The 22882-nt window shown below is 42.1% G+C and overlaps 1 protein-coding gene across 1 annotated transcript in view; it reads right to left on the bottom strand.

The window, feature by feature from the left end:
* Positions 1-2270: 2270 nt before the first annotated feature.
* LHFPL2 (LHFPL tetraspan subfamily member 2) overlaps positions 2271-22882 on the bottom strand; it is a 148228-nt gene continuing 127616 nt past the window's right edge. Inside the window, exon 4 of the mRNA XM_084833418.1 lies at positions 2271-7948. Within this exon, the coding sequence (XP_084689544.1) occupies positions 7692-7948 (257 nt within the window). The 3' untranslated portion in view covers positions 2271-7691. The remainder of the gene's footprint in view (positions 7949-22882) is intronic.

Here is a 22882-nt window from a genome sequence, read left to right as displayed (position 1 = left end):
TGTTCTTTGCTGGTATTTGTTTTTTATATTGGGATCATTTTGTCACTGCTGTGAAGGGCCAATATGTCTACTGTTAGTTCTTTATACGGTTGCAGCAGCGAAGTCACTGACTGGCCACAATCCAGAGATGTACAGGAGTAGCCACCATGTGTGCTACACAGAAAACACATCTAAATTTAAAGGTGTGTTTGATATAGCTTTGAGCGGGTTAAGCACTATTGAAAGAAACAAGTTGAAAGTCCCATTAGATGTGTGAAAGCCTTTGTATGTACCTGTAAGAGCTCTCTAGACTGTGGTTAGCGTGGCTTTCTAAAAGACTTGTGTACATGGCATACGACCATTCTTTCTGTGGTGTGCACTACAGTAACTTCATAAAGACAGCATTCCCACAACATGGCAAACATTAACATTATCCTCTTCAATCCAGACATGGAATCCAGACATGGAATGCTCTGTTCTTGTGGTATCTGTTTTGGTAAGCCACAGTACATAACTGGTGGCCTGCAGCTGGCTCAGTGGGTCACAGGTCTGCATATTGCAAGATTCTGGAAGCAGCTCCAAAACACATAGATCATCTGGTGGAAACGGACATCTGTTCACTTATGTTTTGGGCATAAGTTTGACTTGAAAGTGATTGCCTGTGTTAGCAGTGTCATTACATATTATGACTCTTAGAAGGTGCCATGGTAAGCAACCCTCAGAAAGCATACAAAGGTTTTTAATATGTTATAGGAATTATCCACAAGTGTCCGAGACCAGATATACAAGCAGTTGTGCACTTTCTCCCAGTGGCGTTTGCTTAACACCCATCAGTTGTGGTTGCTTGTCCCCTGGGCTATGGAGTATCCTAGCCAGGTATGCTTCTGCTTGACTGTTGCTCAGCTGTCAGCACTTGGGAGAGAAGTGGGCACATTACTGCAACAAGGCAGAGTGGTGGATTATACCCTGAATAACTGCAGATCAGTTTGCAATTCATGTGTAAGTCCTGCAAATGAGTAACAGTGGAGTACTGATTCCTCACTGTGTTACTTGTGGTGGTGTAGTGTTTTAGATGCCAGCTATGCATGGCCAGTGAGGAGGCTATGAAAGGCTTGTTCCCGCACTGTGATAGTGAACTTTGCAAAGCAAATACTTATTATGGTCAGTAAAGTGACATGAAAAATATAGCAGAAATCTGATAAAGGATATTCTTTCCCTTCAAAGTAGGTAAGTCTGCACTGAAAGGCAAGCTCTGCCAGCTTATCTCATAATGTATTCATTTTTTTCCAAGCTTTTTCTGAGAGAGTTTGGGAAAGCCAAAAACAGGGGAACTCACCCAGTCATCCCTGCTGCTTCTCTCAGTGGTATGCAAGAACTGTGTCTTCATTTTATCAGTACAAGTTTATTATGTGTCTGTCCTAGCTGTTGAAGAAATTCGCCTGAGAATCAGCAAAATCTGTTGAGAATTATTTAATTATTGCAGTTAACTGGCTTTCTCTCCTTAACTGGTCTGCATAATTTCCAGCAGGGATGCACAGGAGCCATTGGATTGGGAACCACAGAAAAACAAACTTCCCATGCACCCTGGCAAGAAATGGGTAAGGCCAGAAGGGGATGTTTGCTCCAAACAGAAAGCTTGTAGGCTTCCTGCTTCCAAAATACATTCCCATCACAACCACAGTTTATCTGAATTACTTCACAAGTTAATGTTGTTGAAATATATATAAATTAGGAATGCTCAATAAGATCACAGTATAATGTACCTTTATCCAATTAGTTACGTATCATGAAAGGGCCTGTCAGGGGTGCTTCTGGATGACGTAATATTGGGCAAAGGCAGTAAAATATGCACAATTGGCATTTGGGTAACAAGTAATTCCAGGATCCTTTTGATCACTATGTTTCCAAGTGTTTAGTCTTTCATTAAAGTTTAACTCTGTTTTGGCGTTATCTACACCAGTTTGTGACACAGTGGTAGCCTGTTAATGCATCTTTATTTTTGGATATCAAATCAGTATTGGGCAATACAACTTTTTGTACCTCCAATTGTATGCCAATTTCCCCATTTGGCTATAAAAGATTGTAACTGTCAGTAGAAGTCTTCATTGATAAAAAACTTATCTGCCCTTGCTTTTGCACTCAATCAGAAACCAGTGGCGATCTCATTTACGTAGCTCCTGCCCTCTGTTTCACAAATGATGTGGCTTGTGTGTCTTTCAGAATGGTGAGTTGGTATTACCGTTAATACCAGTGCAAAATCTGCAATTACTTCTCAGAAAATGTCAGGGGTTAATAATTGTTTATTAGGCAAAGAAATTATTATATTGTAGACAAATTAAATTAGCAGTATAGCTCAACAGCAATGTTGTTTACTGTGTTTAGCAAACTGTAGCACATCAAACTTCCCTTCCCCCTTCCTTTCCTTTATGTTGATGAGCTCATTAGTTGCTAAATATCAGGATACCCTTCACATTTAGAGTTCAGGCTATAAATAAGTAGGCCTGGATTATCCAGAGTTCAAAAGATGCCGGAAATCCATCATTGTAATTGTTAAACCTGCCTTCTTTCCAAAGAGGGATTTTAGAGCACACTGTTGGCACCTAATATTAAATAGCATTATAGTAGCTTATTTGTCCATGGGGACATCCACCATCCTTGTCCTTTTCAAACAGTTTCATTTTCTGATCTTCTTGTTATTGCACATCACATGCGCTATGTATATCTTTTGAATTAGTTACCCTCTGGAAATAATTATGGCACATAACACAATACAAGTTTACAAAAGTGATTCCATCCGTTATTTCAGAAATATTAAAGTATTTTTAAAATTGTTATCTGTCTAGTACACAGGTTTAAAACATACCATTTCTTGAGTTAATTTAATACACAATAAGAAGCATATATGGCCTCCTGTAAAGCTGAAATACTGTTTTGTAACGTGTCTTTGACGTTTTTCACAGGTAAAACTCAAAGGTTTTTTAAACCACAGGATGCTGTTTGCCTGAAAACGTACTAAGAGTGTGCTGGTGTGATTCATGTATGTAGCTGTCTTCTGGATGGCAATAGAACTTATCTCCAAGCAAGCACGAGGTTGTGTTGATAGGAATGGGTGTAGAAGGTTTTTTTTTTCAATTCCATAATCTTTTCTCTGAAGCATGATGTGTTATCACCCCACTCGTGAAGCATGACCTGGTTCTAAAACGGGTGTTTGAGCCATAAGAAAAGTACATTGTGTCCTGCATAGCGTATGCCAGTGTTTGGTTACTGAAGAAGCTGGGTTGAAATATTTCAGAGGCTGAAATCACAACTATGTCAATGGGAGTTTTATTATGAATAGATTATATTTGGGAGTGTTACTGTTAATAAAACACTGAATGTATAGTCCTGAATAGGGGTTGTGCCTTTGTATTCCTGGGGCAAGACTTCTTAGAAAGCTCTAGAATGGAAGAAATCTTTGTCCCTTAGTGTCTACTACAACAGACAGGACCAGAACCTTCCCACTCAGTCCTTTTTCTTTTTTTTACCATGGAGGCAAATATGGCTTTATAGGTGAGCAATGCTGTGCTTATATTGTGTCAAGTTATGTTTGTTGCATTAGGTGGTGATGTAATGTAAGCACAGTAAAGCAATCTCTTAGTAAGAAACAAAACTAAGTATATCTTTACCTTACGTGCTAAGATTTACCAGGCCCACATTACATAGTGTATATGCTTTCCAAATTACTGTGCAGTCAGTCCATTTTATTGTGGAAGCTTTACTTATCATTACAAACGCTACATGCTTGGTGTTCAAGGTATTAAAAAAAAAAACATTCTAAACATAACAGATTGGATCCAAAGAAAAGCAGATGGAAGAGGGGGGGTGGAAAGTGATTTCCCCATCTCCTCCCCCTAGTACCCCCTAAAACACTCCTTGCAATTTGGGGGGGGGGGTTCCCCGCATCACAGCTCAACCCATTCAACAGGGTACCCTGAATCTTGGAAAAGACTTGGGAGGGGGGTGCTGAGAGAGGAGCAGTCAGCCTCTGCCAGTCCCCTTCTGTGTGCTTTTTTTTGGAACCAACCCATTGTAAATTAGAGCATAAAGTTTATAATGAAATGAAGTTCCACTTTAATGGTGGCTAAAGTTTTTATTGGCATACTGGATTTCATGTATTAGGGGGAGTCTCTCTCAATTTAAATAAATCTTAATTGATTTAAATATGCATAATTGAATAAAATGATCAACTCAAATTTGTGTTAGATCAGAAATTCTAAAGAAAAAAATTTGTTTTTAGATGATGCATTCATGTGTTTCAGCAAACATAACCTTATAGGTTGGATAGGGAACATGTGGCCCTCCAGATGTTGGACTGCAACTCTAATAATCCCTCACCATTGGCAAGGGCTGATGGGAGTTGCAGTCCAACAGCATCTGAAGGGCCACTAGTTCCCCACCCCTTTTATTGGTATTCAGCTCTTTCACAGAGGAGGGAATGCATCTTTAAAGTGGTGCTTGCTTATTACATTTCTATCAGTTAATTGGGGGCACCTCAATTTTTTAACTGACCTAACTGATTACTCAATGAAACACTGTAGACTACAATGTATTGTGTAAAGTTGGGATATCCATTTTGGAGCCCTGACCAAAAAAAAAGAAAGACAGAAATGTGGGAGACAAAGTACATAAAACAAATGTTTTGTTGGGTCAGCAAGTTCTTTAAAACAAGCATTTTTCAAGAGCCCTGTACTAGTCTGTTCCATAAAAGCGATCATTTCAACTGCTCTGTCTCTCCAGGCTGATTCATACATTCATTTCTGATTCAGTAAAGTCCTTACATGGTGGTTTTACCACCTCCAATTCCAAGCTGGGAGCTGTTTGCCTGAAATACGCTGGTAATTTTGTTGGAGGAAAGGAAATCTATTCTCTGATGCAAACTGGAATCCATAGGTGTGAATACACAATTTCCTCTCTGGTTTTCATTTCCAAAAGCTGTCATAGGACTCCTAAAGTGCTCTTCAAGCAGTTTGGAGGTTATGTGCAAGAGCATCTTGAACAGAAATTGGGGGGAGGTTATGACCAGTGCTGTTCCCCTTTTAAATTGCTGCTGTGAGTAAGCTCTAAATGGCTTTTTGGAGAGAGGGGAACTTAAAGAGCAATTGGGATATTCTATTTTGCCTTTTTTTTTTTTTTAAGAGAAACTTTGGAAATGATGTGCATAGATGGGGGCTAAGCGCACACTTGGATCTCGGCCATACTATTATAGCAATATTCATGTGGATGTAGTTTCAGACAAACCCTTTCCCTATGTGAAATGTGGTGAAATCATATCCTGTGATGACTTTGGCAGCTCTAAATGTAAACATCTGAATAGCCCTATGTCGATAATGAAGCTAAATAGTATTCTGAGCCTTTAAAAAAAAGGTTCCAATCTAACCTCAAGCTTAAGAGGTTTTATGTTCGAGTACCAACAAGGAGAGCAAATTGCAAAACTTCAGTGTGGAGACTCCACAATGTTCTAAGATGGACTTCATACTGGAGCAACCCAACACATTGTAGAATGAGAGAAATCTGCACAACGTGTGACTTACAAGAACATACAAAGAGCTGTGCTGGATCAGACCAAAGGCCTGTCTAGTTCAGCATTGTGTTCCTACAACAGCCAACCAGATGCCAAGGGAAGTTCTCAAACAGGACACAAGGGCAATAGCACCCTTTTGTGTTCTTCAGCAATTGGTATATAGAAGCATACTGCCTCAGATACTGGAAATACAGCCATCATGACTAGTAGCCATCAATAGCCTTATCCAGTCTGAATTTGTCTAATCTTTTAAAACTATCCATGTTGGTGGCCATCAACCCAGAGCCTACTGTCAACCATATGTTAGCCTCTAGGGCCTTGCTAAACGCTCCTGTGCTTGCTGCCTGCTTAGGGCTATAAGAATAGGGGAGAGATTGTTAAGCACTTGGCAATACAGAATAGTAGACTGCATATGGCTTGTGTCACAATTTATTCTACACTTTTGTAAACAATTGGATAATTTGTCTGCTGGATTTCCAGGGTGGGTGAGGTTGGTTGTTTTGTTTGGTAGACTCCACCGCAGTGAGAAGACTTGTTTATTGCCCTTTTTAAAATCACACTTCATAGTCTTCACAAAGTCTTCATACCAACAGCCTGTTGGTACTCAGCATATCAGCATAGATGGTAATCCCACAAAACTGTTATGTACATAATTGCGACTTGTTAATTCACAAGTGCCTTGTTGGAGTATTTATAGCAGTGGTTAAAGAAGAAGCAGCCATGCACAATAATCCTGAGTTCGAGGGTAGACACTAAATTACTTTCCTTTTCACTGAAAGTTTCAATTTTTAATATTGTCTTAAAATCCTCTTTTTAAAAAAATATGGTAGAAATAAGTGGTTATCATTAGTGGTTTGATGTAGCATTTAGTCTAGCATCTTAACCTCCCAATGGCTATGTGTTCTTCCTGTGTACCAAAAGGTACAATATAAACACTATTAATAAGGCTAATCTAATACTTGAACATCTGGATATTAGCCATTATTTATCCCTTCATTTTTCTTGTACATTCACCACTGCATTACACTGTTCTGTTATTTTACAGGGGGGGTGAGGGGGTTCTTCAAAAAAGTCTAAGAAGTGGTGTAGAAAAATTACAGAAATGTATTAACTGTCTAATGGAAAAGGATCACTTTTGGAAAATTACTGAATGCTACAATCATCATCATTTCCTATAGATGAAATATAACTAAAAAGATCTTTCAAAAGTATCAGACCTTAATATAGTCTGTCATTAAATGATAATGTGGCTTCTTTAGGCACATAATATCTCTGGCAAGATGAGCATGATGGAAGTCTGTACTTGAACTGAAGACAAGAGGCAGTTGGCAATACCCTATGAGTACCAGTATCAACTGTGCTTGCTACTGCCCCTGATGGTGGATGAGGCCTACACTTCCTCTTGAGGGTACACCTTTAGGGGCTTGGTGCTATATACACTAGATGCTATTACAGCCTTTACCTATCTACATTTATACGGATAAATCAATCATACAGAAGTAATTTAGCTTGAATTCTGGCTGCTACCATGCACTGTACTTGTTTTGGCTGTAGCTTCATGCCTCACATATTTACTGGGCAATGTATTTCTTACAAGCCCCTACTCCTACTAGCTTCAAATGGGATTCCTGCATGTTTTCTAGACACATTCTCCCCATGCGCTGTTCCATACAGAATAAGCTGTTGTGCTTCTTAATTTTTAAAAATGAGTTCTGAAAAATGCTGTGGAAGATGTTACTTAATGTGGTGCCTAAACCCCTTAGACTTGAAGCCTGATTCTATTGTCTTGTTGTGTCCATACTGGAACCATATTGACTTATATTAAACATTATCCTTCAAAGAATTCCTTTGCAATCCTTCATGGGGGTGAAACTAAAGTAGGAATTGGTCACTTCCACAATAGGCACCATTCATAGAAACTTGAAGCCAACAGATATGCTTTGTAGCATCCTGCTAGTGTACCCAAGTGCCATTATTCCCACTAGTTAAGATTTTCTTCTTATGTTGCCTATGGTCACCAGTGCCCATCAAGTAACATTGTAATGCTTGATCTCCAGAAGACTTGTGTGTCTCCTTCATCTCCTATAGGAGTCCACCTACTGAGCCACTTTGAAACCAATTCTTCTGAGACATAAAAAGTTTTCCTGGGTCATTAAAGGAGACAGATAAGGCTTTTCCCCTCTTCAATTTCCTCTTGTACTCTATCACTAGAAGTGGCGATTTCAGCTTGGGCGGAGAAGACGGCACAGATGAATGTCAGGACGGTTCCACCAATAGCAGTGTAGAAGGCCCAGCCCAGAGAACAGTCACCAAGTTTATAAGCAGAAGCATAAGGTCCACAGTAGCTTATTGCCTTCTGACAGCCCCAACCAGCAGGGTACAAGATCAATCCTAGGATAAGGAAGAGACCTACCAAGGAGAAGAAAGCATAGTTAGAACGAAAGTGCAGTAAACCTATGTAACTCAAACAGTGGCACAAAATGGAAGCCATTTTTGAAGGGGAGGTGCACCATGATCAAAGGTGAGAGTTTTGATCACGGTGCTTGCAGTCATGATCTTGGCTTGCAACCTAGAGACCTGACGACAGTGCTTTGTCTACAGTACAATTGGTGGGTTGATGTACTGGATGTGATGAAATATTATAACTAGGGGAAGATGAAACTTTTATGAAGGATAAACCCAGCAGGACTTGGCTAAACATGGAATGTAGAATGAGATAGTGGATTCAAAACCTGTCTCCCAAGATGATTATCATTGGAAATGGGAAATGTAATATTGCTGAAGCTTGCATTATCCAAGTTAGCTTAATTTTTAAGGCTTATTAGGCATGTGGGATCTTAAGCCCCTGGATGTAGACACAACCTCCATAGAAGACTAGATTCCACTGGGCTAAAACCAAAATTTTAGCTTGAATTTTGGCTGCAACAGTATAGCTCCATGCTTGAGATGTAAGTAATATGTTGCTGTGTAAATTCAAGTGTTTCTTGATATGAAAATCCAAACAGCGCACACTTCCCCTCCCCAATAGCTTCAATTCAATCCCTGCCTGTCTCCTAGGCGAAACTTTTTTCTTCATATGTGCTGTCGCATATAAAATAAGTTATGCCGTGGATGATGTTCTTAGCAATTGATATCTACAGTAAAACACTTCATTGTGGGCGGAATGGTTGGGTGAATCCATCTTTTTAATTGTACCATGTAAAACTAATCAAAAAGCAACATTGAAAACTGTACCTACTTACCGTATTAAATGTACTCATTATTTTCCCCAAAGCCTGCATTTTTACCAAGTTATAAATCACAGCCAGTATCTGTTTGTTTTTCAGTAAATCTTCAGAGCAAGAACAGATGTGAAAACTAGTTTCTGTCTGATTCAGAGCAATTAAGATTTTACATGCTCCAGTACATTATAGTTTCTTAATTATTGGGATAGAATGCCAGCCAGCTGTGAGAAACAACCCAGAAACCCACTTTACTTAAAGCTGGGCTGTGAAATATCAGTAAGTCCAAAATACGCCAGGCAGGCCCTGAAATGCACTAAGTCCTTTAGGAAGTGTTTATTGAATAAATAATAGCATGAAATATTTGTAACCTTTTATCATTTTGTTGGTTACCAAAATACATATGTGAAGTTTGGCCCTATCTTCATTTGTAAGGATTTCTCTGTATAACTCAGGAACGAGTAACATTTAGCATTTTCAGTCAGAATGCCTCGGTCACTGGGCATATGAAGTATTGCTTAATCTTGGGCAGACGAGGATATACTGGGCTTTTATCCTGCTGAGCCCACCAACAGTGACAGACTAAACATCCGAAATCCCCTTCCTGATGTAATCAGAAGTTCCTTTGTCAGTGTGAGATAGCATAATTCTTCTGACTATGAGAAGTTCTGCTTCTCCAGACACAGCAAAATGGTTTGAAAATAGCAATTTTAATCCTGAATTTTGCTTGAAATGTTTTTCATCTATCAAATGGTTGATGCATTAAAGTTGCACCAATCAGAATAAGGGCAACTTCTCTACCCAGGTAACTTTTCATATATGTGTAAAAAGAAAACACAACTACAAGCATAATCATTGAAAGCATTATCTAAGCTACCAACCTATTTCATACCAGTTCAGCTGTCATGGCTTCCACCAAAGAATTCTGAGGGTTGTACTTGGGAGAATGCTAATTTTGTTAAGAGAACCTTACTGACTCCTGTTACTAGGCTTCACAGTTTTCTGGGAAGAGGGAATGATTATTACACCTATGGTGCTGAGAGGCTCTGGCTTGCTGTTTAGGTGCTTTGGGAAATGGGTGTCTTGTATTTATAACACAGTACTACTTATTGGAGCAAGAACGGCACACAGTCTTAACAAGCAACATGTTCACACTTCAAAAGAAACCAGGCTCTTTTTAAACGAGGGTTTGCCTTTTTTGTATGCCTCTTCAGATTGTGGCCTTAGCTTTTAAAATATACAGCAAATCTGACCTAATGAAATCAGCAGGTTTGAGGAACATTGATAGATGTATTCCCAATAGTTCATTATGCAGCTCCAAAATCCATTCAGCACAATCCTATGCATGTACTTCCAGTTAGTGTGCATAGGATTGCAGCCTTAGCGGTCAAAGGTGCTCCAATTCATGAAAGTGCTCCCCAGTTTACTTCAATAGAGGCATTGAAAGGGTCGTGTGGATAGAGCTTCTCCCTCCATTTTACTGAACAGGGAAGCTCATATGTGTAGAACAGGGGTGCTGCACAACCTTTTTGGTCCTGAGGGCCAAATCTGGTTTTGCTGGGGAGCACAAGTGCACATACACATCCTTGGTGGGGAGGCATACACAGGCCAATCTGGGCTACTTCGGGATTGCTGGGGAAAGGATTGGAGATAAGCTAGTGAATGCCCCTGCAGCAGTAGATGTGGGCTGCTGGAAAACAATTTCCACAAACTCAAAAATAGTCCCCTATCAGTGGTAGTGACTCTCGTCCTTAAATAGAAGGAAGTGGGAGATTATTCATACTGGAAAACAGTCTGCCTGAAATGTACTGCGTGGAGGAAAAGTCCACTAAAGGATCAAAAACTGCTTTCTCTTTTACTGGAATATAATTTGTTCTGTTAAAATGCTAACAGTTTCAGTGGCTCTTTGAAAACTGGAATCTAGGAAGAGCCTGGTATAACTGTCTAAAAGTATATCAGAGATGCTGTAAAGAACAATATTGTTTAGGAACCTGGAATGTAAGATCAGTGAATCAAGGTAAGCTGGAGGTGGTCACACATGAGATGGCAAGATTGAACATCGACATCTTGGGAATCAGCGAACTAAAATGGACAGGCATGGGCGAATTTAATTCAGGTGACCATCATATCTACTACTGTGGGCAAGAATCCCTTAGAAGAAATGGAGTAGCACTCATAGTCAACAAAAGGGTAGGAAAAGCAGTACTGGGGTACAATCTCAAAAACGATAGAATGATCTCAGTACGAATCCAAGGCAAACCATTCAACATCACAGTAATTCAAGTCTATGCCCCAACCACTGAGGCCGAAGAAGCTGAGGTTGATTGGTTCTATGAAGACCTACAACACCTTCTAGAACTAACACCAAAAAAGATGTCCTCTTCATCATAGGGGATTGGAATGCTAAAGTAGGAAGTCAAGAAATCACCGGGATAACAGGCAGGCATGGCCTTGGTGTACAAAATGAAGCAGGAAAAAGGCTAATCGAGTTTTGCCAAGAGAACACACTGATCATAGCAAACACTCTTTTCCAACAGCACAAGAGGCAACTCTACACATGGACATCACCAGATGGTCAATATCGAAATCAGGTTGATTATGTCCTTTGCAGCCAAAGATGGAGAAGCTCTATACAGTCAGTAAAAGCATGACCTGGAGCTGACTGTGGCTCAGATCATGAGCTTATTACAAAATTTCGGCTTAAATTGAAGAGCGTAGGGAAAACCACTAAACCTTTCAGATATGACCTAAATCATATCCCTTATGAATATACAGTGGAGGTGAGGAATAGATTTCAGGGATTAGACCTGATAGACAGAGTGCCTGAGGAACTATGGACGGAGGTCTGTAACACTGTTCAGGAGGCAGCAACGAAATCCATCCCAAAGAAAAAGAAATGCAAGAAAGCCAAGTGGCTGTCTGAGGAGGCTTTACAAGTAGCTCACGAAAGAAGGGAAGCGAAAAGCAAGGGAGAAAGGGGAAGATATACCCAACTGAATGCAGAGTTCCAGAGAATAGCAAGGAGAGACAAGAAGGCCTTCTTAAATGAACAATGCAAAGAAATCAAGGAAAACAATAGAATGGGAAAGACTAGAGAGCTCTTCAAGAAAATTGGAGATCTCAAGGGAACGTTTCGTGCAAAGACAGGCATGATAAAGGACAAAGAAAGCAGGGACCTAACAGAAGCAGATGAGATTAAGAAGAGGTGGCAAGAATACACAGAAGAACTATACAGGAAAGATCTGAATGTCCCTGATAGCCATGATAGTGCGGTCACTGAACTTGAGCTGGACATCCTCGAGAGTGAAGTCAAGTGGGCCTTAGGAAGCATTACTAACAACAAAGCTAGCGGATATGACAGTATTCCTGCTGAGCTATTTAAGATCCGAAAAGATGATGCTGTTAAAGTGCTGCACTCAATATGCCAACAAATTTGGAACACTCAACAGTAGCCACAAGACTGGAAAAGGTCAGTTTACATTCCAATTCCAAAGAAGGGCAATGCCAAAGAGTGTTCAAACTACCGTACAATTGCATTCATTTCACATGCCAGCAAGGTGATGCTCAAAATCCTACAAGCTAGGCTTCAGCAGTATGTGAACCGAGAACTACCGGAAGTACAAGCTGGGTGTCGAAGAGGCATAGGAACTAGAGATCAAATCGCCCACATTGGCTGGATCATGGAGAGAGCAAGAGAGTTCCAGAAAAATGTATTTTTCTGCTTCATTGACTACGCCAAAGCCTTTGATTGTGTGGATCACAACAAACTCTGGCAAATTCTTAAAGAGATAGGAGTACCAGACCACGTTACCTGTCTCCTGAGAAACCTGTACGAGGGTCAAGAAGCAACAGTAAGGACCGGACATGGAACAACCGATTGGTTCAAAATTGGGAAAGGAGTACGACAAGGCTGTATATTGTTGCCCTGTTTCTTTAATTTATATGCAGAGTACATCATGAGAAACGCTGGGTTGGATGAATCACAGGTCGGAATTAAGATTGCCGGGAGAATTAACAACCTCAGATACGCAGACGATACCACCCTAATGGCAGAAAGCGAAGAGGATCTCAAGAGCCTCTTGTTGAGGGTGAAAGTGGAGAGTGCAAAAGCTGGTTTGAAACTCAACATTAACAAAATGAAGATCATGGCATCTGGCCCCATCACTTCCTGGCATATAGAAGGGGAAGAAATGGAAGCAGTGACAGATTTTACTTTCTTGGGCTCCAAGATCACCGCAGATGGTGACTGTAGCCATGAAATTAAAAGACGCTTTCTGCTTGGGAGGAAAACTATGGCACACCTCGACAGCATAGTAAGAAGCAGAGACATTACCTTGCTGACAAAGGTTCGTATAATCAAAGCTATGGTTTTCCCAGTAGCAATGTATGGCTGGGAGAGCTGGACTATAAGGAAGGCTGAGCGCCGAAGAATCGATGCTTTCGAACTGTGGTGCTGGAGAAGACTCTTAAGAGTCCCCTGGACTGCACGGAGGTCCAGTCAGTCAATCCTAAAGGAAATCAACCCTGAGTGCTCATTGGAAGGACAGATCCTGAAGCTGAAGCTCAAATATTTTGGCCACCTAATGCGAAGAGAAAACTCCCTGGAAAAGACCCTGATGCTGGGAAAGATTGAAGGCAAAAGGAGAAGGGGACGGCAGAGGATGAGATGGCTAAATAGCATCACCGATTAAATGAATATGAACCTGAGCACACTCCGGGAGAGAGCGGAGGACAGGAAGGCCTGGCGTGCTATGGTCCATGGGGTCACGAAGAGTCAGACACGACTTAACGACTGAACAACAACAACAACAAGAGATAAATTAGAGAGGACTGGGTTCAAATCCCTGTTCAGTCATTGAAACTCACCAGCTGCTCTTCGTCAACTTACTCTCAGCCTCACCTCATTCCTAAGATCGTTGTAAGGATAACTTTGGGCTCTTTGAATGACTGCTGGAATCCATGTGTGACTAAGGCTGCAGTCCTTGCCTCAGAGTAATATATTGCATGCAGACAAATCAAGGAGTATTTCAAGGCAGCTGAAATATGCATTTTTAAAAGCAACTAGAGAAAAGGTAGGTCATCTAGTACCTTTCTTCAAGCAAGCACAGCTCCCAAATCAATTTGATTTTTTAAATTGAGTTTTACTATGATTTATTTTTCATTTTTCAAGATGCAACATGGCAATCTACAGTTGTTCTGCAGTACAATCTATTCTATTGGATTTCTGTAATGGTAATCTGCTCTTTATGCAGTTTAAACTGAAATCCTCATATTTTTGAATTCCATTTGTTATTAATTCTGGATTTGATTCTGTATTAAATTCCAAAAAGCTACTGCAGAGGGAGATGAGATGGGAAGCAGGGCCATTCCATCAGCCCTACTGAAAGACCACTTGCTTTTTTCCTCTTCCCATCTCTTTTTGTGTTGTAGCAGGGTCAATCTTGTTTTTATTGATCTGTGTAAGCTTCTTCTGAAGACTTTTTGGCTGAGATGAGAGATTAAACATGTTTTAAATAAATTATTAATAATTATACAGGCATCTTAGACAACTCAGTACATTTAGGCAGAAATCCTATACACAAAATGGGGTTTGCATTTAAGTAGAAATGAACAGGATTACATTGCAGAGCAATACATGCTTGTTAGCAAAGGCCAAAAGCCATTTTGTGGTTTATATAGATTGACATTAGGGCAGTCGAATTAAACACATATGTCTCCAGCCATCTATTCTCACCATAAGTCATAGCACCCATTACAGACACAATTTAAGAAGCCAGTTTTTTCCTTTTCATTTGCCATTCATTAGTTTGCCTCTGTAATTTAACTGAGGAACATGAAAGGAGAAGTCTTTCAATACTTAAGTACTGAAGTATCAAATACTTAATGATCCTTGTTAATGCTGTGCACAATCCAGTCTCGGGAAGAAATTGAATAGTTAATGTAGTACCCTGAAATATATTCTCAGTGGTTGGAATCAGCTTTGGAGTAAAGTTAAGTTGTGTATTTGTAGGTATAGCTCCCTTTTTAAATGGCTGCCACTCATCCTTAAGGATTAGGTATGGAATTCACACACATGCACACACTTTACTCCAAAAAGTAAAGTGTGCTTTGCTAAACCAGACCAAAGGTTTGGCTAGTTCAGCGTCCTGTTCCAACAGCGGCTAACTGGATCATTTGGGGGAAACTTCCACGTAGAGCATGATAACATCCATCTTCCTCAGCTATTTGGCTCTCACTTCTGGTATTCAGAGGTGCACTGCCTTGGATCGGTGGGGGTCCATTAGCTATTCTGATAAATAGCCATTGAACATAAGGAACAGGATCAGTGTTGAAAGCCAAGAACTCAATTAATAAAGTTTAACACTAAAATAAATCATCACACAACATCACCCCAAAGACAGACTGCCATGCACTATATTTGAATAATTCCAGAGCAGCAGCAGTAGTTTTGCAGTGACATGAAGGAGATCACCTAAGTTGACTTTGGAAATGGCTCCTTCAGACCACAGTTACCTAGCTGTTTGTTTGGATAAGCAGACGCATGCTATGGCATTTGAATAAATAGGGACTTGGGTGTCCCAGATATTGTGCCACCTGATTAAATGTAGCTGGCAAACCAGCATATAATTCATCTGATCTACAATTAGCCACCTTGGCTGTGTCTTGTTTGCCACAATGTATCTGCCATCCTCTGCTTTATGAGTGATTTGGCCACGTCATAACCCTTTGATAAAAGAAATTCGAAATTCATACGAGAAACCAATCTGGGTCACATACTCGTTATGCCTGACCATGACCTGGCCACGTAATTCATCTCTTCAAAAGCAGACTGAAGCAATGGTGAGGTTAGCTGGAAAATTAGTCTAAGCCAGAACCAAGCCGCTGCCTTCATTACCAGGCCCCAAATGGGCAAACCCCATCATTTCAATTCTTATTATGGCCCTTGGGGTGTTTCTTGCTACATTTAGAGTTCTTGTTAAAATCTGTGTTGAACTGACTCCAGCAGGGTTTGAATTTGCCCATAGTGTAGCCACATAAAGCATTTGCAGCAGTGGTTTACAATGGTAAAGTTCCAAAAGTGGGGAAATTAAGTGCCCTCCCCTCCCAGCTGAAAACCTTAGGATTGCCCCGCTTGAAATCTTGGCTTTCTCTGCCATCCCTTTTATATGTTTATCCCATTTGCCGGCTTTTGAAAAAATGATTCCAAGGTATTTATATTAGGTATTTATATTTAGTTACTGACTCCAGGTTATGGCCATCCAGCAACCAGCAATGGATCTTTCTAGTTCTACCAGTTTCCATAACCTTTGTTTCCTTATAGTTCACAGTCAACATTTCTTGCTGGCAAAACTTGGAAAGAGCTGCCAGCAACCATCTCATCCCTATCGAGGTGTAAGACAGGGTTACAGCATCATCTGCATATAATAACTAGGGATGTACGAAAATCACTTACCTTTCGGGGATTATGTTGATGGTGTGGGGGGAGGCATTCCATCCCTCCCTCCCTCCCTCCGGAATCCTCGCCGGGGGGGGAGGCGCTCCGTTCCCCCCCCCCCCCCGGAATCCTGGCCGGCCGGCTGGCTGTTCTCCGCAATTCTGCGGAGCCGCCGGCCGGCTCCGCCAGCAGCCGGACATCCGGCCGCTGGCTAGCAGGGACGCAAATGGCAGCGGCCGTAGCCACCGCCGTTTGCGTCCCTGCAGTCAGCCGTGATAGGCTACGTAAATGTTTATGTAGCCTATCACGGCTGAGTGAGGGGAAAAAAACCGCTATTTGCGTTCCCCTTATTTTCGCCATCTTAGTCTACGTAAATGACTAAGACGTGCCAAAATAAGGAAAGCAAATGCCATTTGCGTACGCGTGTTGTTGTTGTTTTTTAAGTCAGCTGTGATAGGCTACGTAAAGATTTACATAGCCTATCATGGTGTTTTTTTTTAATCTAGCCGTGATAGGCTACATAAATCTTTACGTAGCCTATCACGTTTTTTTGTTTTGTTTTTTAACTGGAAATGGCGGCGGCAGCAGCCAGTCAGAAGACTGGCCGCCACAGCCGCCGGAGCCGCCACCGCCAGGAAGATCCGCCCCAGGTAAGTCTCGTCCCAGGGGGTGGGGGGGTGGCAGACCGTTCCGCCACCGATTTCGGGGGGTTGAATGCGCTGGCATTCGGCCTCCCCGAGATCCGTGGCGGAATTCTCTGACATCCCTAATAATAACACAGAAACCGCCCCAGAGATGGTGGAAAGAACTGTGGAAAGACAAGGCATTTATCATGTCGTTCAGATATATATTAAAGAACGCTAGGCCAACAGACATCCCTGTCTTGCCCTCCTATTGACAGGGATATGTTTGGATAACATTCCGCTGGTGTCCAATCTGACTCGCATGATGGAATTTGTATATAGTCCCTGGATTCTCGCTCTCAACTGGGGGTCAATCTGAAGACATCTGAGTTTCTGCCATAGGCACACTCTTGAGATTGAATCAAACGCAGCCTTCAAGACCACAAACATTGCAAAGAGCACTTTATGCGGTGGACAAGTATATTTCCCAATCAGATGGTGTAGGAGAAAACAATGATTGTTCCCTCCGAAAGCCCACTTGTTCCTCAGCCAAGATCCCAGACTCTTCTAACCAGGACTCTAATTTCTCTAAGAGGTACTTAGTATAGAGCTTGCCAATCACATCCAGGAGACTAATTGGTCTATAATTTCCTGAGTCAGATCTAGAACCACCCTTATGGATTGGGATGATAATTGCCATAGCCCACTCCTTTGGGAATTCTCCTGAGACATCAATAGTTGTAGACAAAGATGCAAGCAAAGGGGACCACCAATTAATTTGATCTTTCAAAAAATCAGCAGTTATACCATTGAAGCCTGGGGCTTTACCTTTCTTTAAGTTCAATGGCTACTAGTCCTGATGGCGATGTGCTACCTCCAGTACCAGAGGCAGTAAGCTTATGTATACCAGATGCTGGGAACCATTGGCAAGAGGGTGCTCTTGCACTTGTGTCCTGCTTTTGGGTTTCTGGTCAACGGCTGGTTGGCCACTGTGTGAACAGAATGCTGGACTTGATAGACCCTTGGTCTGATCCATTGTGGCTCTTCTTACGTTCTTAAGGCCAGGAATCAGGTCCTCCTTTCACAAGGGCATACAGCGGTGGTCCCCAATGTGGTGGATGCTATGGCGCCTGTGGGAACCTCCAACTGCACCCATGAAGCTCTCCACGTCCTGCCCTCTTCCAAAATTTATTTTTAATAAACTTGGAAAAGGTTAGGGTGCCATATTTTCCTTCCTGTTCCTGAATCTGCTGTTGATCAGCTGTTCAGCCAGCAGGAAGAGAAGGAAAGAGTTGCTTCTTGGCCCCACCCAATCTTCTATTCCTTTGTGTTCTTTCTCAACTCCCAGCCTCTAGCCTTGCTATTTTTCTCTACCCAACCCCTTTCCTCGACATTTCTCTCCCTTCCCTGTCCCTAGCCTTGCTCTTTCCCACTCACCCCTTTTTCTTGCTGTTTCTCTCCACTCACAGCCTCTAGCCTCACTCTTTCTCTCCTGTCTTTCCCCATCCTTCCCTCCCATCCTCTAAGCTCATTATTTCTCTCCCCTTTGCTTGCCACCACCAATTCTTTTGACTAGCCAGTCCCCCACATTAGCCATTATGTGACTAGCCACATCCTCCATAGGAGCTATTTTGTGGTAGTGCCCACAGCAGTTTCTCAAATTCCCAAATGTTCCCACAGGTCCAAAAAGGTTGGGGATCCCTGGAATACAGGAACACATCTATCCATATTTATCACGTTTGTTTTCTGCCTTTCCTCTGAGGAGCCCAGGGTTTGTCCCATTTTAACTTCACACCAGCCCCCTGGAGTTCTGTGAAGAAGTGGGAATCTCAGACACTGCTAGAAGCTGGGAGAGTTGACTCCAATTCCCAGGTTTCCAAGGTTGGAGGTCAAGGGGCAGCAGGACTCTGGAGGAAGCTATATCAGTACACCAAATTGGCTCTTACTGTCCAGTTAATGGACTGTTGTAGGGTGGCCACTTGTGAAATGCCATAAAAGAGGACATGCATCACCAGAAAAAAGGATATCTATTTGCATCAAGTTTCAATGATAATTTATATGCACAGATGCAAATTTATGAACTATTATTATTATAGCAATACAGTGCATCTCACCATAGTGTGGAATACTGTGACCAAGTCTGCTGTCCAGGTAGTAACTGTTGATGGGCAACATCAAGGCCCAGCTCTTCCTTCTGATGGTTCTTTATCTTTATACTAGGCTTGGACCTTCACATAGAGGACACCTTCAAAACAGAGGACAGCCCTTCAAACAGAGAACTGTCCTCTGCAAAAGAAGATACATGGCCACCCTAGACTGTGCTCATATCAGTCAGTTAGATTGAGGCAGAGGCCCACAAAAGAGCTGATCAACTCACCACTGGCAAGATATATTCTTTTTTAACTTGGCAAGAACCTGCACCGTTCTGGCAGCTTAGAGAAAGGCAGGGACTCTCCTTCACCTCATGCTAACTTCCAAGTCCTTAATAGTATCCAACAGATTGCAGTAGTATAAACTATTTCTAGCAGATAGTACTTGCTAGTGGAATGGGTTTTCCAGGGAAAACTACAGCTCTGAGTTTGTCCCTACAGCAGCCTAAGGGATAAAGCAGCTCAATATGATGTTACAGGCAAGATCCTGTCCCTTGCACTGGACAAGATAAACATTCAATTTTGACAACAATTAAGAATGTATATACTAGAAATCTTCAGGAGCTTTGGTTCTCCGAATTAATATTTACAGAACACAAATCAGCCAAACAAAACTCCAAAAAAGTGTTGAAAGAAGCTGAAACTGAACGCCACAAGGGTTGTTTCCCATCCTCTTTCCTAATGCAGTTACACTTTATAGCAACTGTGTTGAACTTGTGTCTTTCGTTTTACCCCCGGAACACCCACATACAGTGAGTCAGGGCCAGCACAAAAATCATAAGACCTTGAAATAATCCTTTAGTCCTTGTGTTGCACACTCTATAACAATGGTTTTCAGAGCCTCGTGATGGCAGTTGATCACCACTACCAATCTTTCCCAACAATGCATAGCCACTGGGAACAGGGAGAAGTATTGGCTCTTCTAGGCTACACTCAGTTCACAAAAGGCAACAATGAGGCCCAATAAGCCTAGCCAGTGATCTTGTGATCTGGCAGTGCATCCCTTGAACTTGCCTCATGATTCTCTGGAACACAGAGGAGGTATGTGGCATAGGCACTTCCTCAGTAGGTATGTTGATGTTAAAAGCTCAACATAAACTGTATTTCATATGTAATTTAATTTACCTGCGCACAATTCATACCTCCCTGAAACAAGTGAATGTACCCTTCTGCAACTTCCATTAATTAAAAATGGTGTTGCATGAGAGGTTCCCTGGCTTTTGTATATCACAGGGTTGGGGAACATGTGGCCTGCCAGACTGCCATCATCCCTCACCCTTGGCTATGCTGGCTAGGGCTGATGGGAGTTGCAGTCCAACAGTATCTAGAGGGCCACACATTCCCTGGTCTATAGGAAGCTGCCTTATAGCAAGTCCAACTATTTATCTAGCCCAGTCTTGTCCACCCTGACTCTCCCAGGTCTCAGGCAGAGGTCTTTCCCATCATCTGCTAGATGGGATCCTTTTTAATTGGGGATGCCAAGGACTGAACCTGGGACTTTCTGCATGCAAAGCACGTGCTCTACCACTAAACGATGGTCTCTCCCTAGGACCTGCTGCTGGATTTCCATGAGGAGTTTCAGGGTCTACTAGATGTGATTCCTCACAGTTTTTTAAGCTGTGCACGCATTCAATGAACTCAGTAGAACTTACTTTTGAGTAAGCATGCTAAGGCTTGAGGCGTTAAAATGTTTTTGACCTTTAAAGCCCTAAGCAGCTTGGGATCAGAGTATGCTAAAGGAATACTCTTCCCATATGTACCAGTCAGGCCCCGAGGTCACCTTCAGAGGCCCTCCTCCTGTGCACTTGCCAAATGAAGTTAGGCAGGTGGTTCAAGAGAAAGGGCCTTCTCAGTTGTGACATCCCATTTGTGGAATGCCCTCCCCAAGGAGGCTTGCCCAGTGCTCACAGTTATCTTTTCGGCATCAGGCAAAGACATCCCTCTTCTCCCAAGCATTTTAGATTTATTATTGAGATTTAAATCTTCTGGAACCTTTTAAATCCTTATTGTGCTATTTATTTTATCATCGTTGTTTTAACCGATTTTATTGTGTGCAGTACTCTGAGAACATTTTGTTATATTGCAGCTTATAAACATACATACATACATACGGTAGATAAGGGTTGTGATTTGGATTAGGGCCATGATACTGGTGGGTGGGGGGTTAACTCCCCCTCCATGCCATTTTCCCAGCCTGAATTGCACCCTCCAGAAGCTGCTAGTTGCCCAAGGAGGGGGGGGCAGGCAATTGGAATGGGGAAAACTACATAGGGGAAATTGTTAACACCCTCTCCCCAAGTCACAGCCCCAATCTCTTGATGCCCTGTCTGGTATGACTCATAGTGCCAGTTGAACTCCAAACATTATAAAGAAAAGAGGGAAATGAAAGATAAGTGCTTCCTATTTCTTTCAAAGTGTTTACAGTAACAGCTCTAGTGGGGTGTGGGGAGCTCAGCTGCAGTAAGATCGGTGAGCTATCACTGTGGATGTCAATCTGAAATATCAGTCCAGGTGACTTTAGACAACTCCCCACCTTGGATGTCAGTTACAGTACAAACAGGAAAAGGTCAAGTCATTTGTGTTTCCACTTTCCATGCTTCTTTGCAACATCTGGATTAGCCTTCGGTCAGTTTTCACATCATCAGCCTGATACTTTACCTAAGTGCTTTAACCAAACTGAAGAAGAGAGCTAAACTGTGTATGTTTTAATTGAGCTTTAATTTCTTATTTGCACCTGCCTTTTAAGACTAAAGTAATTGACCCCCCTCCCCACTAACTTTAGCAGTAAGGTACTCCACTTGTGTGTTGTGCATACTGATGTTCTTTGCTTTTTCCCCATGCCACCTTCAAAAAGGAATCTCTGCTTAACCATTTGTTCTACCAGGGAAGGGGCTGTTGCTGGGGAAGCGGCTGTAACTCACTGGTCCAGTACCTGCTTTGCATGCAGAAGATCCAGGTTCAATCCTTGGCATCTCCAGGTTGGGCCAGAAAAAAATCCTGCCTGAAACCCTGGAGAGCAGCTGCCAAGCAGCGTCAACAATACTGGGCTAGATGGACAAATGGCCTGACTCAGTATAAGGCAGCTGTTCGTGTTCCTACGTGGCTGTGCTCTACTCCAGAACCATCCATACTGTCACCTTCCGGTATCCCAGAGGAAAAAGCAAAACATTGCTGCACATTTAACAGCAAACTCTACAGCAGCAAGAGCACGTCCAGCACTGACCATGTATCAGCACTGCAAAACATAATGAACCATGAAAGTCATTTCAGCTTTCCAGGAACAACATGCGAAGTAAACACACAAGATTAGGAGGTGTGACAGTATGGTAGGGGTGGGCAATTTCTGGAGAACAGGGGGTTGTGTTACCCCCCCAAACACACACACACACACACACACACACACACACACTAAGGGCTGTACCCCATTCCTGCTGAATTTGCCACCATGGCAGCTGCCGAATTTACCGCCACGGCAGAAATCACAGGGATTTTATAGGGGAATGTGAAGAAATGCCCTGTATAAAAGTTATTTTTATGTAATGTTTACTTGGTGTAGCCTCTGTGAGGCAATAATGTATCCGAGTAGGCTTGAGGCCTTGTTTTGTTGCTGTCAAAGGCCTGTGTAGGAGATGCGGAGTGACATTCTGAAGGTGGGGAGAGAGACAATGAATATTGTTAGATGGGGCCTGGATCAGGGAAATTCGATTCTGATTGGCTGGGGATTCTAGCTAGGTGGAAAAGAGTGGTTGGGAAATGACAGTAAAGTGAGTTAGTCTGTCGAGAGGGGGACATGGTCTGCTGGTTGGTGTTTGGTGTTTTAGAAGGGCTAAAAGAAAGCTGAGGAGAAAGTGAGTAGCTAAGGCCTGGATGTTAAGCTGTTCTTTCTCTGGAGAATGACCATACATGGCTGATGA

Source organism: Heloderma suspectum, chromosome 2, assembly GCF_057233095.1.
Source record: "Heloderma suspectum isolate Gila_16-S chromosome 2, 16-S_ref, whole genome shotgun sequence".
NCBI lineage: Eukaryota > Metazoa > Chordata > Lepidosauria > Squamata > Helodermatidae > Heloderma > Heloderma suspectum.
Note: the sequence above shows the minus strand (reverse complement) of the source record. Positions and strands in the feature narration are given on the sequence as shown.